Raw genomic sequence first — 16,467 nt, 5'->3', positions numbered from 1 at the left:
TTGTGCCTCGTCAATGTAAAAGAAAACCAAAGGGCTTCCAGATGAGGCAAGAAATAAATAATTATGACTCCTGAAACAAGAGGAACACTGAAATCAATCAATCAAGCGGTGGATTGTCCTAAACACGAGATAGTTTTTCAATGATTGCTCTAAAATGTTCAGCACCCATTGAACTTCAATGAAGAATTTTTCAACAGTGAGCAAAGTGGTTGGACTAAATAACATTATTTTCGTCTGCTATATAGGTGAACAATTTTCTTGGTATTATTTTGAAAAACTGTAAAAAAATCGTAGGTCTCCATATTTGTCTGTAATTTTGACGCAGTCCGACCTCAATGAACAGTAACTCCCGCTACGCAGCCACTCTATCCAGATCTGTACACCTAACGTTGCTGGCAATAACATTCCATGTGTGTGAAGTTTAATATCTTCCGCTGTACTTCATCTACAGATGTAAACGTCAAGTGTAACTATGACAGTGTTATGATTCGAATCCTTGGAAGTGTGGATAATTATTTGAAATTGTGTAATCTTTTAAATGCGTTAGAATGTCTGTGATGTCGGGAATGCCAGCATCTCCAGGTCAGTTTCCCCAACTTACTTTATTATTGTTACAATTTCTTTTTTAGAAGACAATTCGTGTATACAGGGAAACTGGACAGCAGCTATTCGACACCAGTGTTGAGACATCTTTCGAGTAACGGGAACACAATAATCTTATTCGTGCGTTAAAGAAATTCTTTTGTGTTTTTCGGAATACTTCGTTACCTGATTTAAGCCTCTGGTCATACGTCCTATACACAAACGTTAATATTATATTGTTAGATACAGGAACGGGTGTCGTCAGATTTTATTTCTAGTCACGTTGGATGGTAGTTTATTCTTGTATGATGTTTGGTAAGAAAACAAATTTAGAAATGTACAAATAAGTTCCCTTTTTATATTAGAATGTACGCAAGTTGGTAAACCAGTCTTACATCATGTAAATTCTACTTGATTGTCTTAGTTTCAGTTTGATTGTGTAAACTATTATAGAGAGATGGCTGTGCGTATCGAAATATATGTGTATAAAGTGTATGTGTGTTATTGAGATATTCTCTTGTTTACAGATTTATTTATTTATCCAGGGTCATCTCACTATCACATAGTATTTATCACAATACAATTAAAGGTAAAGCTTTTATATGTCTGTACACAAGACACGCCCCCCCCCTTTTTTTTTTTTTTTTTCTCTCGGTTGGTTGTGCTACAGTACCACTGGTACTGTGCCACGAACTCTGATACGTTAAAACTGTATCAAACGAAAATAAATAGTTCAGAATATATGTACACACAGAATATACAAGTATGCTTTCATACGCATATGACAAGTGATCTACCTATGCCTTAATGAAGGAACAATCCCAGTATTTACTTGAAAAAATTTAGCAAAATCTAAACCAGGATGTCAGGTCAGAGCAAACTCTATAGTCCTGAATATCAGGTCAGTGTCTTAATAGCTGCTCTGCCTTATTCGGTTGTCTGTATTGTACAGTATTCTTTGGTTTCCCACAATTTGCTCCAGGTACTTAATAACACTGCATATACTCATTATACTGACGACCACCAGTCACACCTGGACGAGAAACATGTTGTTAAGTATGATGACACTTGACTTAATGTGTATTTGACATTAGAGAGAGTCTTAGAGGATATCAAATTTTAAGTTCATGGCATATTACATTTTTATCAATTCGCAAGAACATCACTCTGCAGCATGGTAAAGTAGTTGGGTAAAAATACATCATGACAAGATATTCTATTTTGTATCAACATCGCTATCCTGAATGTAGTATTTTGAGCAGCTGATTACAGTTCTCATGCTGTAGTTATAATGAAATGGCTAAGAAAATTATGTATGACGATTTAATACCGAACAAGGTGGCAGGTTAGTTAAGACACTGTAGCCCCTTTTGAGATCTCCAGGTTTGAATAACATCTCTCTCCATTCAGTTTAGATTTTCTTTGGTTTTCTATAAGTTATAGAAGGAAAACACTGGGTTGGTTCCTTTGAAAATGACCCATCTGATTCCCCCTCCCCATCCCCTCACCCGCCCCCCCACCACCAAAAAAAAAAAAGGGGGGGGTTACTTTGCCTCTGATCTTGTTGTCAATAATATTATAAACCCTAAGTTCCTTGTAGTGTTTAATTTTTTCCCAGCCAGTTTCAGTTCTGTTACCTGTGGAGTGTAAAAATAATGTCGAGAATTGCGCAGTGTCAGTTTTCTTTAGGGTTATGATTATTTAATCAGATGTGGAGCTAATGTGTGTGTTTTAAAGTTTATTTTTATATGTAAGTTTGTGCAGGTAGACCTTTGCTCGAGGCCCTTGAATGACTATTAATCATTAACATATGTGTCTAATTACATAAATCATTGTGAGGTAAACAATCAGATTTGGTAGTTAACCAGAATTTCAGGCTATGAGTATTGAAAGAGGAAAATATAAGTGAAAATTTTGATCCTAAGGTATGTGAAGATTAAAAGGTTATAGTAAGCTTACTACATCAAAATATTAATCATTAAAAATAAACTCGGTGAACTTCTGATTTCTTTAAACAAACTGCAGCCAACAAATATAATATGTTTCTGAACATCATTTGGCCAATCTTAGGAGTACTGGTTATAGAGTTGCAGATATAACTTAACTTTCAGTTACTGCAAGTCAAGTTTTGTGAAAAGAGGCATTACTACGTATGTTACGAAGAAACATAGATATAAAAACACTGATGCACATAGATTTTGCTGTGATCAGCAGACCAGCATTTTAAAGGTTGTGCTTCTGAAGTAAATTTTCAGGGAAATTAATGCTAATAGTCACATTATGTAGGTATCCATGTGGTAATTTTGGTGAGGTAATATTAAGTGAAGATTTTAAATTAAATTTTCTGGAGTTGTGCTTAAGTCCCTTGCCATTTCATATAATCTAGTTTCCCACCTAGAATCTGGAACAAGAGTTACGGGGACCAGCAACATTGCTGTTGACAACATTTTTATAGATGCATTGAGACTGCAAAGTCGTGCCTTAATTCCCATAATTAGTGACCTCTCAAACCACAGTAGTAAACTGCTGACGTGAAAGATCATAGTGTGTGATGCAAATTAAAAGATTGGAAAAGTACAAAGGTCATAAATCCAAAAGGAAGTGAGGAATTCGAGAATAATTCGCAAAATGCTGACAGAAAGGTGTGTAAAATATTCCTGGTGTAAATGAAAAATAATATATTTTGTAATATAGTAATATAATACTTTGAAAACTGTTTTCCTAAGAAACTAACCAGTAGAAGCAGATTGAATACACCTAAACTCTGGATTACAGGTGAGATCAGTACCTGTGCTTGATATCAAGGGACTTTTGATAACAACAGGTTAAATCACGATACGGAGTGTACTGTAAAATTTGAAGAAAAATTATAAGAGCACCAAAATATATGTACTTTCAAGGGAAAATAATCTCTTCAACAACAAGATAAAAAATTGCTTGGGACATAGTAAAATGAGACAAGAAAATAAACTCACTCACTTAAAGAATTTAGGAGTAATGGAGACCACTCACCGAATAGCAGAAATGTTGAGTCATTGAGGGGCATAAACGAAAAGAGAATGCAAACTTTTCTTGTGCTCTCTCTCTCTCTCTCTCTCTCCACACACACACACACACACACACACACACACACACACACACACACACACACAGAGAGAGAGAGAGAGAGAGAGAGAGAGAGAGAGAGTATTCCTAAGATAGGCCTTCCAAAACAAGTTTGATGAAACTCATCTTCTGCCCACATATGCAGGAGAAGGGGCTCATGGATGCTCTTAAAATTAAATGTTAAAGTTATTACTTGTGATGAAATCAATAGTAAAATAATGACATTTTATCAGCAGAACTTACTCTTGGGGACCCCATTTAAAATACTTTAGTTAGTTTCCTTCAATAGCTTCAGCGACGATTCTGTCTTCTTAATAGACTGTATTTCATCAAGGAGTTTGATATGTATTTACCATACAAAATTTCAGTTTGGCTAATAAAGTGGACTTTCATTCCTGGGGAGTTTAGTTCAAATCCCAATCAGACCGTCTAGGTTAAAATTTCCTGCTCAGGTTTAGTGTTAGGGTGGCTGATTTCCTCCATGTGGTGTGTGTGTGTGTGTGTGTGTGTGGTTTATGATGACTTAGCTTATTGAGAATGGTTTCAGCAGGGGCTGTTCTGTCCTGTACAATTCTCTTATCTCCAAGTAACTACATGAACAACCCACATCCATTTGAACCTGCTTTCTGTATTCGTAAATTACTGTATAGTCACAGTCCAGTTATGCCACAAATTTGTTGTCTCCTCAGTTCTGTTCAATACCACCTCATTAGTTATTCAATCTGCCCATCTACTCCTTTCTGTCTGAACTGCTTGTCATCCACATTTCATGTCTTTACAAGGCTATGCCCCAGACAAATGCCTTTGGAGAAGACTTCATGACATTAAATACAGTGTTAAAATTTTGGCTTCTTTAGAAAGATTTTTATGTCACTGGCATTATACATTTCATATCCTCTCTACTTCAACCATAATAGGTGATTTTACTACCTAAACAGCAAAACTCGTATGCTACACTATGTCTCATTTCCTAATCTGATTCCCTCAGAATCACTTCACTAAATGTGACTACATTCCATTGTACTTGTTTTGGTTTTGTTAATGTTCATCTTATATTGTCTTTCCAAGATACTGTCTATTCTGTGCAACCACACTTCCAAGTCTTTTACTGTCTCGGAATTATAAGAAGGATCAAAACATTTCCATTTGAAGGTGTTGCTGCAGCGTATTGGACCAATGTGCTGTTATTCTTTTCATAGCTGTCAAAGGACATAGATGAGTATACATCCAATGAGAATGAATAATGCATATTGGGCAGGATGTGTGGTGAAAACCACAATTGTGAACTGTTGCACCAAGTTATGTGGTGCTCGTGATTCAACACAACGCACATCCCTGTATCGCAAATGTTGTAATCCGTAATTTACTCCAACTCAAGTGGAAGACATTCCAGCACACAGTCCTGATCTCTCCTCGTGCGTTTATCATGTCTCTGGTCACTTCAAAAAGACCTTGAAATGTTGATGATTCACATCAGACAAGGATGTGCAGCAGGCAGTTACAGATGTCTTTGCACAGTAGGACATTGTGCTTCATCAAATGGGTAACTTCAACCTGTTGATCTAGTTGGATGCTTGCCTAAATGCTCAAGGCAATTTTGCCTGATTGGCATGCCAATTCTAGACTGTATAGCTTATGAATGGAAACTTTTTGATTGCCCCTTATCCAATGTCATTGCCACAACCTCAATTTTTTTTATTTCTTTTCCCTGAGCTTTAAACCCATCTGCAGATTTCTCCTTACTTTCCTTCACAGCCTGCTAATTGTACAGATCGAATGACATTGGGAATAGGCTACAAGCCTGTCTCACTCCCTTCTCAACAACTGCTTCCCTTTCATGCCCCTTGACACTCGTAACTGCCGTCTGGTTTTTATACAGATTGTAAATAACCTTTGCTCCCAGTATTTTACCCCTGCTACCTCCAGAAATTTAGAGAGTGGATTCCAGTCAACATTATTGAAAGCTTTCTCCAAATCAACAAATGCTGTTAATGTAGGTTTTCCTTGTTTCCTAAGATAAGTCATAGGGTCAGTATTGCCTCGTGTTTTCAAACATTTCTCCAGAAGCCAAACTGATTTTCCTTGAGATTGGCCTCTAGCAGTTTCTCCATCCTTCTGCAAATAATTTGTGTCAGTATTTTGCAACCACAACTTTTTAAAATGATAATTTGGTAATATTCACATGTTCGGCACCTGCTTTCTTTGGAATTGGAAGTCTTGCATCCTTCTTTAAGTCTGAGGGTATTCCCCTGTCTCATATCTTCGACATTTGGTATAATAGTTTAGTCATGGCTGGCTCTTCAAAGAATATCTGCGGTTCTGAGGGAATGTCGTCATCTACTCTAGGGGCCTTGTTTTCACTTGGGTTTTTCAGAGCTCTGTCAAATTCATCTTCCATTATCATATCTCCCTTCTCATCTTCGTATACCTCCTCTTCCCTTTATGTAATATTGCCTTCAGGTTCATTTCCCTTTTATAGCCCTCTGTATATTCCTTCAATCTTCCAGTTGTCTTTTTGTTTAGTACTGATTTTCCACTGAGCTCTTGATAATCATACAGCTGCATCTCTCTTCTCCAAAGACCTCTTTAATTTTCCTGTAAACAGTACCTATCATTCTCTTAGTTATTCATGCCTCTATAACTAAAATTTGCCCTTTAGCCACTTGTGATCAGTCGTTTGGCACTTCCTTTCACTCATTTTTTTAGACATTTGTATTCACTTTCACCTGCTTCATTTGCTGAATTTTTAATTTTTCTCTTTCATCAATTAAATCCAATAACACCCCTGGTGTCCTAGGATTCCTGATAGACACTGTCTTCTTACCTATTTGATCCTTTGCTACCTTCACTGTTTCATCTCTCGAAGATACACATTTGCCTTCTACTGTACACCCTTCCCTTGTTTCATTCAAATTTTGCAAATGCTTTTGTTTTAATCTGCGCCTCATAACCAATCACTTATGGTCAAAGTCCACATCTGTCCCTGGAAATGTTTGTCTGTTTAAAATCTGGTCCAAAATATCTGTCGTACCATTAGATAATCAGGATAAAATATTCTCGGTTTAAAATCTGGTTCAAAATCTCTGTCTTACCATTAGATAACCAGGATAAAATCTTCTCGGTTTTCAAATCGCATCAATTCCAATAAAATTCTCGAGCTTTAAGTGGCTAGCTTAGCCATCATCGTCTGGAGTAAAACTACTGACTGCCTGCTTATACACCTACAATTACGGCCACTGGCACCAATCAGAGAGGGTCAAAACGATGCGTACACAGAAGGCAGGTTGGGCAGCTCATAGCAGATCTGGCCTGCCGCAGGACTGAGTGATGTCAGGTGATGTCAGGTCGCGTGAGGGGCCGGCACCACATTTGAAACTGCCGCTCCTGTCTCCCTACAAGCATTAAGCATCCACTGTTGCTACCTTTTGGTGTCCAAATACACAGAGCTAAAATTATTTCTGATGATAACCACCACCTACAGTATGAATTGCAGCACTTGAGGCACATGTTCAGGGAGAATGGCTACAGCAAAAGAGAAGTTGCAAACGCTTTCAGGTGTCACGGAAGAAGGATGCCTTGTGAATCAGCAGAAGAAGCCAAGCCAGCGGCTTCCCTACCATACTGTGGGGCAACGAGCAGCAGCTTAGGACGTGTACTGCAGAGACACGGATTGACACCAGTGTTCTGGCCCACCCCCAAGATAAGAGATAAGTTGCTCCCTGTTAAAGACGACATAGCTCTTCATGTGCCCTATGTGTATGGTGTCCCTTGCGAGTGCGGCAGCATCTATATAGGCAAGACAGCTCGCACAGTTGCGAGCACAAGAGACATATTAAGCAAAGGGAGCTCGACAAGTCACCGATAGCTGAGCATTACCTCAAAAACGGACACAAAATACAGTTTGAGAACACAAGAGTCTTTGGTTCATGCATCAACACACTGGGTCTCTGTTATAAAAGAGGTGGCTGAGATTAGAATGAACAGCAACTGATTAGGATGTGGGATTTGGCTTTGGATGTCGAGAGGAAGCAATGGCGGATGTGTAATGCTTGTAGAGAAGTGGGAGTGGCAGTTTCAAATGTGGCACTGGCCCCTCACACCACGTGGTATCACTCGGTCCCACTGCGGGCCAGAGCTGTCCAACTCGCCTTCCGTGTGCATGTAGTTTTGGCCCTCTGTGATTGGTACCAGCAACCGTTATCATAGGTATATAAGTGGAAAATAGTGCCAGTCCCAGCAGTCAGTACTTTCCTCCTGATGACGATGGCGGAGATAGCCATTGAAAGCTCGAGAATTTTATTGGAGTTGATGTGGCTCTTCAGGTATCTTCCACACATACAACCTTCTTTCATTATTTCTAAACCAAGTATTAGCAAATGATTAATGAATGGCTGTGCAAAATTCTGCCAGGCAGCTTCCTCTTTCATTCCTTTCCCCCAGCCCATATTCTCCTACTATTTTCCTTCTCTTCCTCTTCCTACTGCTGAGTTCCAGTCACCCGTCACAATTAAATGTCCCTCTCTGTCTCTTAATTATCTGAATAATTTCCTTTGTCTCATCATGCGTTCTTCCAATCTCTTCATCTGCGGAGCTAATTGGTATATAGACTTGTATTACTGTGCTTAAAGTTGGCTTTGTCCCTGTTGGCTGTGATAATGCATCCACCTTGGGCACAAAGTAATACAAATTTATATACCAACTAGCTTCACAGATGAAAAGATTAGAAGGGTGTATGATGAGATATCCTAATAACTTACCCACATTCCCATTTTTTATTCCTTATTAGACTTACCCCTTAGTTAGCTCTTTAGCTCTGTTTGATTTTGCACTCACATGACCAGAAGTCACTGAACTTCACTTATCCACACTATGTTTAACTTCAACCTATCCGTTAATCTTTTCGGATTTTATGACCTTACGTACCCATTTAAGGGATCTAACATTCCGTGCTCTGATCCGCAGAATGCCAGATTTATTTTTCATGATGACGGCATCCTCCTGAGTAGCTCCTGCCCAGAGATTCAAAGTGGGGACTATTTTACCTCTGGAATATTTATCCAAGTGGATACCATCATCATTTAACCATACAGTAAAGCTACATGTCCTTGGGGAAAAGTAACGGTTGTTGTTTACCATTGTGTTCAGCTGTTCACGGTACTAGCAAAGCGAGGCCAGGTTGGCTGGTGTTAAAAGGCCACATCAGTCAATCATCCAGATTGTTGCCCCTGCAACTACTGAAAAGACTGCTGCCCCTCGTCAAGAACCACATGTTTGTCTGGCGTCTCCACAGATAATCTCTTGTTGTGGTTGCACCTACAGTACAGCTAGCTATCTGTATAGGCGAGGCACACATGCCACCCCATCTCTGTAATGTGTCTGGTTCATGAGGCAAGCTTGGTATTAACTGAGTGAAAGCTGATAATTCTTGCAAATAAGCTCATATTGATATCAACAAATAACATTAATGAAAGTCAATCTGGACTTTCCATTGTTTAACATTAAAGAAAATATATTTTGTTAGGCTAATGTCAGAACAGGGGTTGACAAGAGATTCCTAAGCTTAACACCACGTATTGCTTGAACTGCACGTTTCTGAGTCAAAAATACCTTTCGTGAATGGGAAGGGTTACCCCAGACTATAATGCTATATGTTGTAAGAGAATGAAAATAAGCAAATTAGGCTAATTTTCATGTTAGACTGTCACTTATTGCAGATACTGTTCTAATGGTGAATATTTAGCAGTATTCAGTTTTTTAAATAAGATTCTGAATGTAGGCTTTCCATGACACCTTGCCAGAACCTAGGAGTTTGGATTGTTGAGGCTCACAAACTAAATGCCCATTCTGTGTAATCAAAACGTTAGGTATATGCTGCTGCGTATTTAATAAACTTGTCATTGATTTGATTCACCAGTGTCATATGTTACTTCATTACGCCAACAGTTTATAGTTTTATGTTTGTTTTAGGACATGTTCTTGGAAATTAAGAAATATTCTGACATTATTTGGGTGGAGTGGTGTGTTTAGGTCTACACATATCTGCACAAACATTTTGTTTCCACTAGCAAACACACACACACACACACACACACACACACACACAAACACCCTGTACACCCTGTAGTTCTTCTGTTTTGTTTTATTCTGTTTCATTTCCATTCTGCAGCATCCATTTTTATTGAAGTATTTAAATTTTTCTGCTTGTTTAATAAGTGTATCACCAATGTTGTGTATTTTGAACTTAGTGTCACAGGTCACTACTAGATTGTTTTTTTCTTAAACTTATTTGCAGTTCCCTTTCTTGTTTTCTGGATATAAATGCCCAGTCAAACACTCAAGGTCATATACACTCCTGGAAATGGAAAAAAGAACACATTGACAGCGGTGTGTCAGACCCACCATACTTGCTCCGGACACTGCGAGAGGGCTGTACAAGCAATGATCACACGCATGGCACAGCGGACACACCAGGAACCGCGGTGTTGGCCGTTGAATGGCGCTAGCTGCGCAGCATTTGTGCACCGCCGCCGTCAGTGTCAGCCAGTTTGCCGTGGCATACGGAGCTCCATCGCAGTCTTTAACACTTGTAGCATGCCGCGACAGCGTGGACGTGAACCGTATGTGCAGTTGACGGACTTTGAGCGAGGGCGTATAGTGGGCATGCGGGAGGCCGGGTGGACGTACCGCCGAATTGCTCAACACGTGGGGCGTGAGGTCTCCACAGTACATCGATGTTGTCGCCAGTGGTCGGCGGAAGGTGCACGTGCCCGTCGACCTGGGACCGGACCGCAGCAACGCACGGATGCACGCCAAGACCGTAGGATCCTACGCAGTGCCGTAGGGGACCGCACCGCCACTTCCCAGCAAATTAGGGACACTGTTGCTCCTGGGGTATCGGCGAGGACCATTCGCAACCGTCTCCATGAAGCTGGGCTACGGTCCCGCACACCGTTAGGCCGTCTTCCGCTCACGCCCCAACATCGTGCAGCCCGCCTCCAGTGGTGTCGCGACAGGCGTGAATGGAGGGACGAATGGAGGCGTGTCGTCTTCAGCGAGGAGAGTCGCTTCTGCCTTGGTGCCAATGATGGTCGTATGCGTGTTTGGCGCCATGCAGGTGAGCGCCACAACCAGGACTGCATACGACCGAGGCACACAGGGCCAACACCCGGCATCATGGTGTGGGGAGCGATCTCCTACACTGGCCGTACACCACTGGTGATCGTCGAGGGGACACTGAATAGTGCACGGTACATCCAAACCGTCATCGAACCCATCGTTCTATCATTCCTAGACCGGCAAGGGAACTTGCTGTTCCAACAGGACAATGCACGTCCGCATGTATCCCGTGCCACCCAACGTGCTCTAGAAGGTGTAAGTCAACTACCCTGGCCAGCAAGATCTCCGGATCTGTCCCCCATTGAGCATGTTTGGGACTGGATGAAGCGTCGTCTCACGCGGTCTGCACGTCCAGCACGAACGCTGGTCCAACTGAGGCGCCAGGTGGAAATGGCATGGCAAGCTGTTCCACAGGACTACATCCAGCATCTCTACGATCGTCTCCATGGGAGAATAGCAGCCTGCATTGCTGCGAGAGGTGGATATACACTGTACTAGTGCCGACATTGTGCATGGTCTGTTGCATGTGTCTATGTGCCTGTGGTTCTGTCAGTGTGATCATGTGATGTATCTGACCCCAGGAATGTGTCAATAAAGTTTCCCCTTCCTGGGACAATGAATTCACGGTGTTCTTATTTCAATTTCCAGGAGTGTACATACTGTGCTACTATAACATGATCATCTAAAAAAAATTCATGAGATTAATGAAAACAGCTGTTGATCAGTAACAAATTTAATTTTCATCATAGTGATCTTTAAAGAGCCACTTCCACATACAAATTAAACAACCATAATCACCTGTGACAGGTGGTCATTCATACCTAAATAATATGGAGCCTCCCACAGTTTTCTTGTGGAAACCTAACCATACACTTCTGTCAGATCTACAAAGGCAATGTGTATTTCCTTCCATCCGGCTCAATAAAATATACAGATGTGGAATCTGTTTTGTCTATACTGCTTCTGATATTCCTCAGTGTGGTACTCATCTGAAAAATGAGACATTTTCTGCTCTGTTGCTGCCTTAGTATGTGGTCTATAGTTATTCATAAGAATATATGTATTTTTGTGATGTCCTCTGATTTTGAATGATCCCATGAGTATTTCCACAACCAAATGATTAGTCGTTCTTTAAATAATCTATCAAATTCCTCTGATGTAAGCATCGTGTATCAGTCAGCTTCTTCAAATCTTGCCTTCTTTCCTGTTTATGTACTGTAGCCTATTTTCAGTTAAAATAATTGTGCAGGGTTTTCTCCATTCAATTAGATGAATTCAGTTGTCAGCTACTTTGTGTATCATTTTTTTTACACATGTATAATTGTCCTCCAAGTATTTTGTAGCTAATGCTCCATGTTCTTTTTAGATGTGTTTCTCGTCCTTAATCCTCGAATGGGCTCGCCTGTGTATAAAGTGCGCCAACCATAAATAAAATGATTTTGCGCAGTTCTGTTGTTGTTTTACAATTGTGAACCCATATGTAGTCCTTCTTTATTGCTTTAGCTAACACAGTGATAAATTGTGTTGCCATATGCCCAAGTGAGCAGCAGTAATATAAAATACAAGGTGAGCTAGGGAAGAAAAACCTTATTATCCATCCAAGAAAATGACCCATATTACAAGCTAACTGTACAATCACACAATGAGGCTGTTGTCTACAAGATAATTAGTAATTGAATAAGCGATTGGCTGGGATCTGATGCAGCTGTGTGTTTAATGCTTAAAGTGGGTCATTACTGTCTCAGTAACATCTGCCTGTGGCAACAGACTGTATTTTATTATTGTTCAATAAAACAGTGCTTTAGCTCATGTTACGCAAGTTTATTTTATCGTTGTTAAATTAAACTATCTGTGATTTTGCTTATACATATTTACCTTGGTAACATAAAGGCAGCTATTCGTTACATGTGTACAAAGTGTGCCGCACGTCCACTCATATTACGGAAAATGGCGCACCTACTCGAGGGTCAACTCTTAATTTCTTGTCTATTTTGAGGAGATTTCGATGATAACCAGTGTATGTATCCCTCTTTTCCCAAATGCACTGGTAGATATCTACACAGCAGAACAGTCATGATATACAGTCACTGCAAAGAAATTTCTAAAGAAACAGAGACTGCTGCATAATAGGTGTAATATAAAGCATATGGCTGTAGATAGAGAGATGCTGAATGCAATGCTTTTTGCTGTCAAGAGAGCAATGTGTGATGCCTTCAGTAACTACTACAGCAGAATGTCAAGTGACCTTTCACAGAACTCAAAGAAATTCTGGTCAAATGTAAGGGCTGTTTGTGGCATCAAAGTTATTGTCCAGTCCATAGTGAATGAGACAGGAACTGATATTGATGGAAGCAAAGCAAAAGCTGAAATGCTTTACTCACTTTTCAAATGTTCCTTTACAAAGGAAAACCAGGAGAATTGCCGCAGTTTAATCCTCATACCACTAAAAAGATGAAAGAAATAAGTATTAGTGTCAGTGGTGTTGAGAAACAGCCGAAATCGTTAAAATTGAACAATGCTGCAGAGCCCAATGGAATCCCTATTGGATTCTATACTGAATTTGTGACTGAGTTAGCCCCTCTTGTATCTATAATCTATTGATCGAACCAAAAACCATGCCCAGTTCTTGGAAAAAGGTGCAGGTCACACCTGCCTACAAGCCCTGTAGTAGAAGTGATCCACAAAATAACTGTGACATCAATTTGTTGTAGAATCTTAGAACATTCTGAGCTGAAACAAATGAAGTATCTTCAACAGAATGCCAGTGCCAACCAGCATGGATTTTGAAAACATCGATCATGTGAAACCCAACTTGTACTTTTCTCGCATCATACTGAAACCTTTGGATCAAGACAGTTTGGTAGATGCGGTAAGTCTTGATTTCCAAAAAATACTTGACCCAGTACCGCACCTACACTTATTTCCATAATTACGATCATGTGGCGTATCAGGTGAAATTTGTTATTGGATTTAGGACATTTTGGTATGGAAGATAACATGTTTTATATTGGATGGAGAGTCATCAGATGTAGAAGTAACTCTGGGTGTTCCCCAGGAAAGTGTGTTGGACCCTAGCTGTTCATGTTGTGCATTAATGACCTTGCAGACAATATTGATAGCAAAATTGGGCTTCTTGCAGATGATGAAGTTATCTGTAATCAAGTGCTATTTGAAAGCAGCTGCATAAATATTCAGTCAGATCTTGATAAGATTTCAAAGTTGCGCAGAGATTGCCAACTTGCTCTAAATGTTCAAAAATGTAAAATTTTGCTTTTGCACTTCATGGAGAAAAATAAATAAATAAATCCTATGACTGTAATAGCTGTGGAATCGGCCAACTCGTATAAATAGCTGGGTGTAAGACTTCGTAGGGATATGAAATGGAATGATCACATATGTGTTAGAACTTCTAGTTTAACAAGTATATTTAGGAACGACACAACAACACATATATGTCACAGAGTAAGTTGACATGTGTACACGTTAGCGTTCAGATAAGCACTGAGTCTCAGTCTAGCGGCCGCTGCTCCGCTGGCCGCTTAGGTGGCGCCGCTGCTGCATGGCTGGCAGGCAGACAGCGCCGCACGTAGAGGACGTGCGTAATTGCGCGGCGGCACTTTAAATGATCGGCGAGTCACAACACTTTTCCCCCCTTTGAAATTGTTGCACTGGCCTTGATGGATGTGTCCTGGAGATGGCTGACGTCCATAGGCGTTGTGTGACTCGACGTAAAGTCTCGAGGAGGAGGCTTCCCGTACGGACGGAAGTGTCCCCGATGATAACGGGTCGAGATGACAGGAGACGTAGGGGTCGAATCTGCTGGGGCCCCACGCACCAATCTGCCCGTTGCGGCAAGTCCAGTTGATATGACAGGAGACATGGGCGATGCGTCAGCGTCTGTTGGAGGAGGAGGCGAGTAGATGTACTCTGACACTGGTTGGTCCTCCGGTTCCCGCATGGGCACGTCGTCTGGTGGCATCCGTTCTGATGCTGGCATCGCGATGACGGGTAGAGGGCGGCGTTGTGAGTATGGAGATGTGCCAAGATCCCGAGCATCAGGGAGAGTCAAGGGTGGTGTGGCGGCATTCGGAACAGGTGTTGCTGGCACCCGAGGCCGAAGCTGGTCCGAATGACGCACTGCAACACCTGTGTCCGTCTGGATTTCATACAGGCGTCTGCCACGGTGTCTTAAGATGCGGCCCGGGCTCCATTTTGGCCGCCTGCCATATCCCCGTACCCAGACGAGGTCATCGGCGGTGAACCGGCCAAGTGACGGCACCCGCGGCCGGGAGGTGGGAGGCCGCAGAAGATGAAGTAGAGTGCGGGGCTGTCGGCCATGTAAGAGCTCAGCCGGGCTGTGATCGCCCATGGGGGTGAAACGGTAAGACGCCAGGAACTGGAGAAGCGCCTCATCAGCAGCAGAAGAAGTCAGAAGTTTCCGCATTTGAGCCTTAAACGTGCGGACCAGTCGTTCAGCCTCACCGTTGGATTGTGGATGGAACGGCGGGGCCGTGACATGCGTAACACCGTGACGAGCACAAAAATCCGCAAAGTCAGAAGAGGCAAATTGCGGACCATTATCAGTAACAAGAGTAGAGGGAAGGCCTTCCAAAGAAAAAATGCGGGCGAGAGCACTGGTGGTTGCCGCGGTGGTAGGTGACGTGCAACGGACAATGAAAGGAAAGTTAGAGTAGGCGTCAATTACGAGGAGCCAATAAGCACCTAAAAAAGGTCCCGCAAAATCAGCATGAATGCGCTCCCAGGGCTTCTCAGGCGAAGGCCACGGTGACAAAGATGACTTCGGGGCAGCGGCCATGTGTACGATTTCAGAGTCGATGCCAGGCCAGTACACATGACGGCGCGCCAGAGATTTGGTGCGCGACACACCCCAGTGCCCCTGGTGAAGGAGGCGCAAGACCGAAGCACGCAAAGACGCGGGGACCACAACACGCGGCGAAACATTGTCAGTGGAGAGGAGGATAACACCATCCCTAGCCGTGAGGCGGTAGCGCAAAGGGTAGTAGTTCCGCAACGGATCAGAAGTCTTAGCGGACGGGCGATCAGGCCAACCCGTCTGAATACAGCGTAAAACCCGGGAGAGGGTAGGGTCAGAACCCGTAGCAGCCGCCAGCCTGTCCCCAGTGATGGGGAACCCGTCCACAACCCGCTGCTCGGCAACATCCAGGTGGAAACACAAAAGTTCGTCCCTATCGAATGCCTGATCAGGGCCCATGGGGAGGCGAGACAAAGCATCAGCATTCGCATGTTGAGCCGTTGGCCGGAAATGAATCTCATAGTTGAAACGGGACAAGTAAAGAGCCCAACGCTGGAGGCGGTGTGCAGCCTTGTCGGGAAGTGACGTTGACGGGTGAAACAAGGAAACAAGTGGTTTGTGATCCGTAACAAGATGAAATTTTGTGCCATAGAGAAAAACACCAAACTTACGAAGAGCATAAATGATGGCCAAAGCTTCTTTCTCAATCTGAGAATACTTTTGTTGGGCATCCGTGAGCGTTTTGGAGGCATAAGCAATGGGTTGTTCCGAACCGTCAGAAAAACGGTGCGCAAGGACTGACCCAACCCCGTATTGAGAGGCGTCTGTAGCAAGGACAAGATGTTGGCCAGGACGATAAGTAGCTAGGCACGGGGCCTGTATCAGCATAG

General features: G+C 42.1%; 1 protein-coding gene across 1 annotated transcript in view; it reads left to right on the top strand.

Annotated features, from left to right (window-relative positions):
* The first annotated feature begins 371 nt into the window (after nt 1-371).
* The window catches only part of LOC126195078 (vacuolar protein sorting-associated protein 28 homolog), a 57,770-nt gene continuing 41,674 nt past the window's right edge, over nt 372-16,467 (top strand). The window contains exon 1 of the mRNA XM_049933538.1: nt 372-582. Within this exon, the coding sequence (XP_049789495.1) occupies nt 549-582 (34 nt within the window). The 5' untranslated portion in view covers nt 372-548. The remainder of the gene's footprint in view (nt 583-16,467) is intronic.

This window comes from Schistocerca nitens, chromosome 7 (genome assembly GCF_023898315.1).
Source record: "Schistocerca nitens isolate TAMUIC-IGC-003100 chromosome 7, iqSchNite1.1, whole genome shotgun sequence".
Classification (NCBI taxonomy): Eukaryota; Metazoa; Arthropoda; class Insecta; order Orthoptera; family Acrididae; genus Schistocerca; species Schistocerca nitens.
The sequence above is the reverse complement of the archived record's forward strand: the minus strand, read 5'-3'. Positions and strand labels throughout refer to the sequence as shown.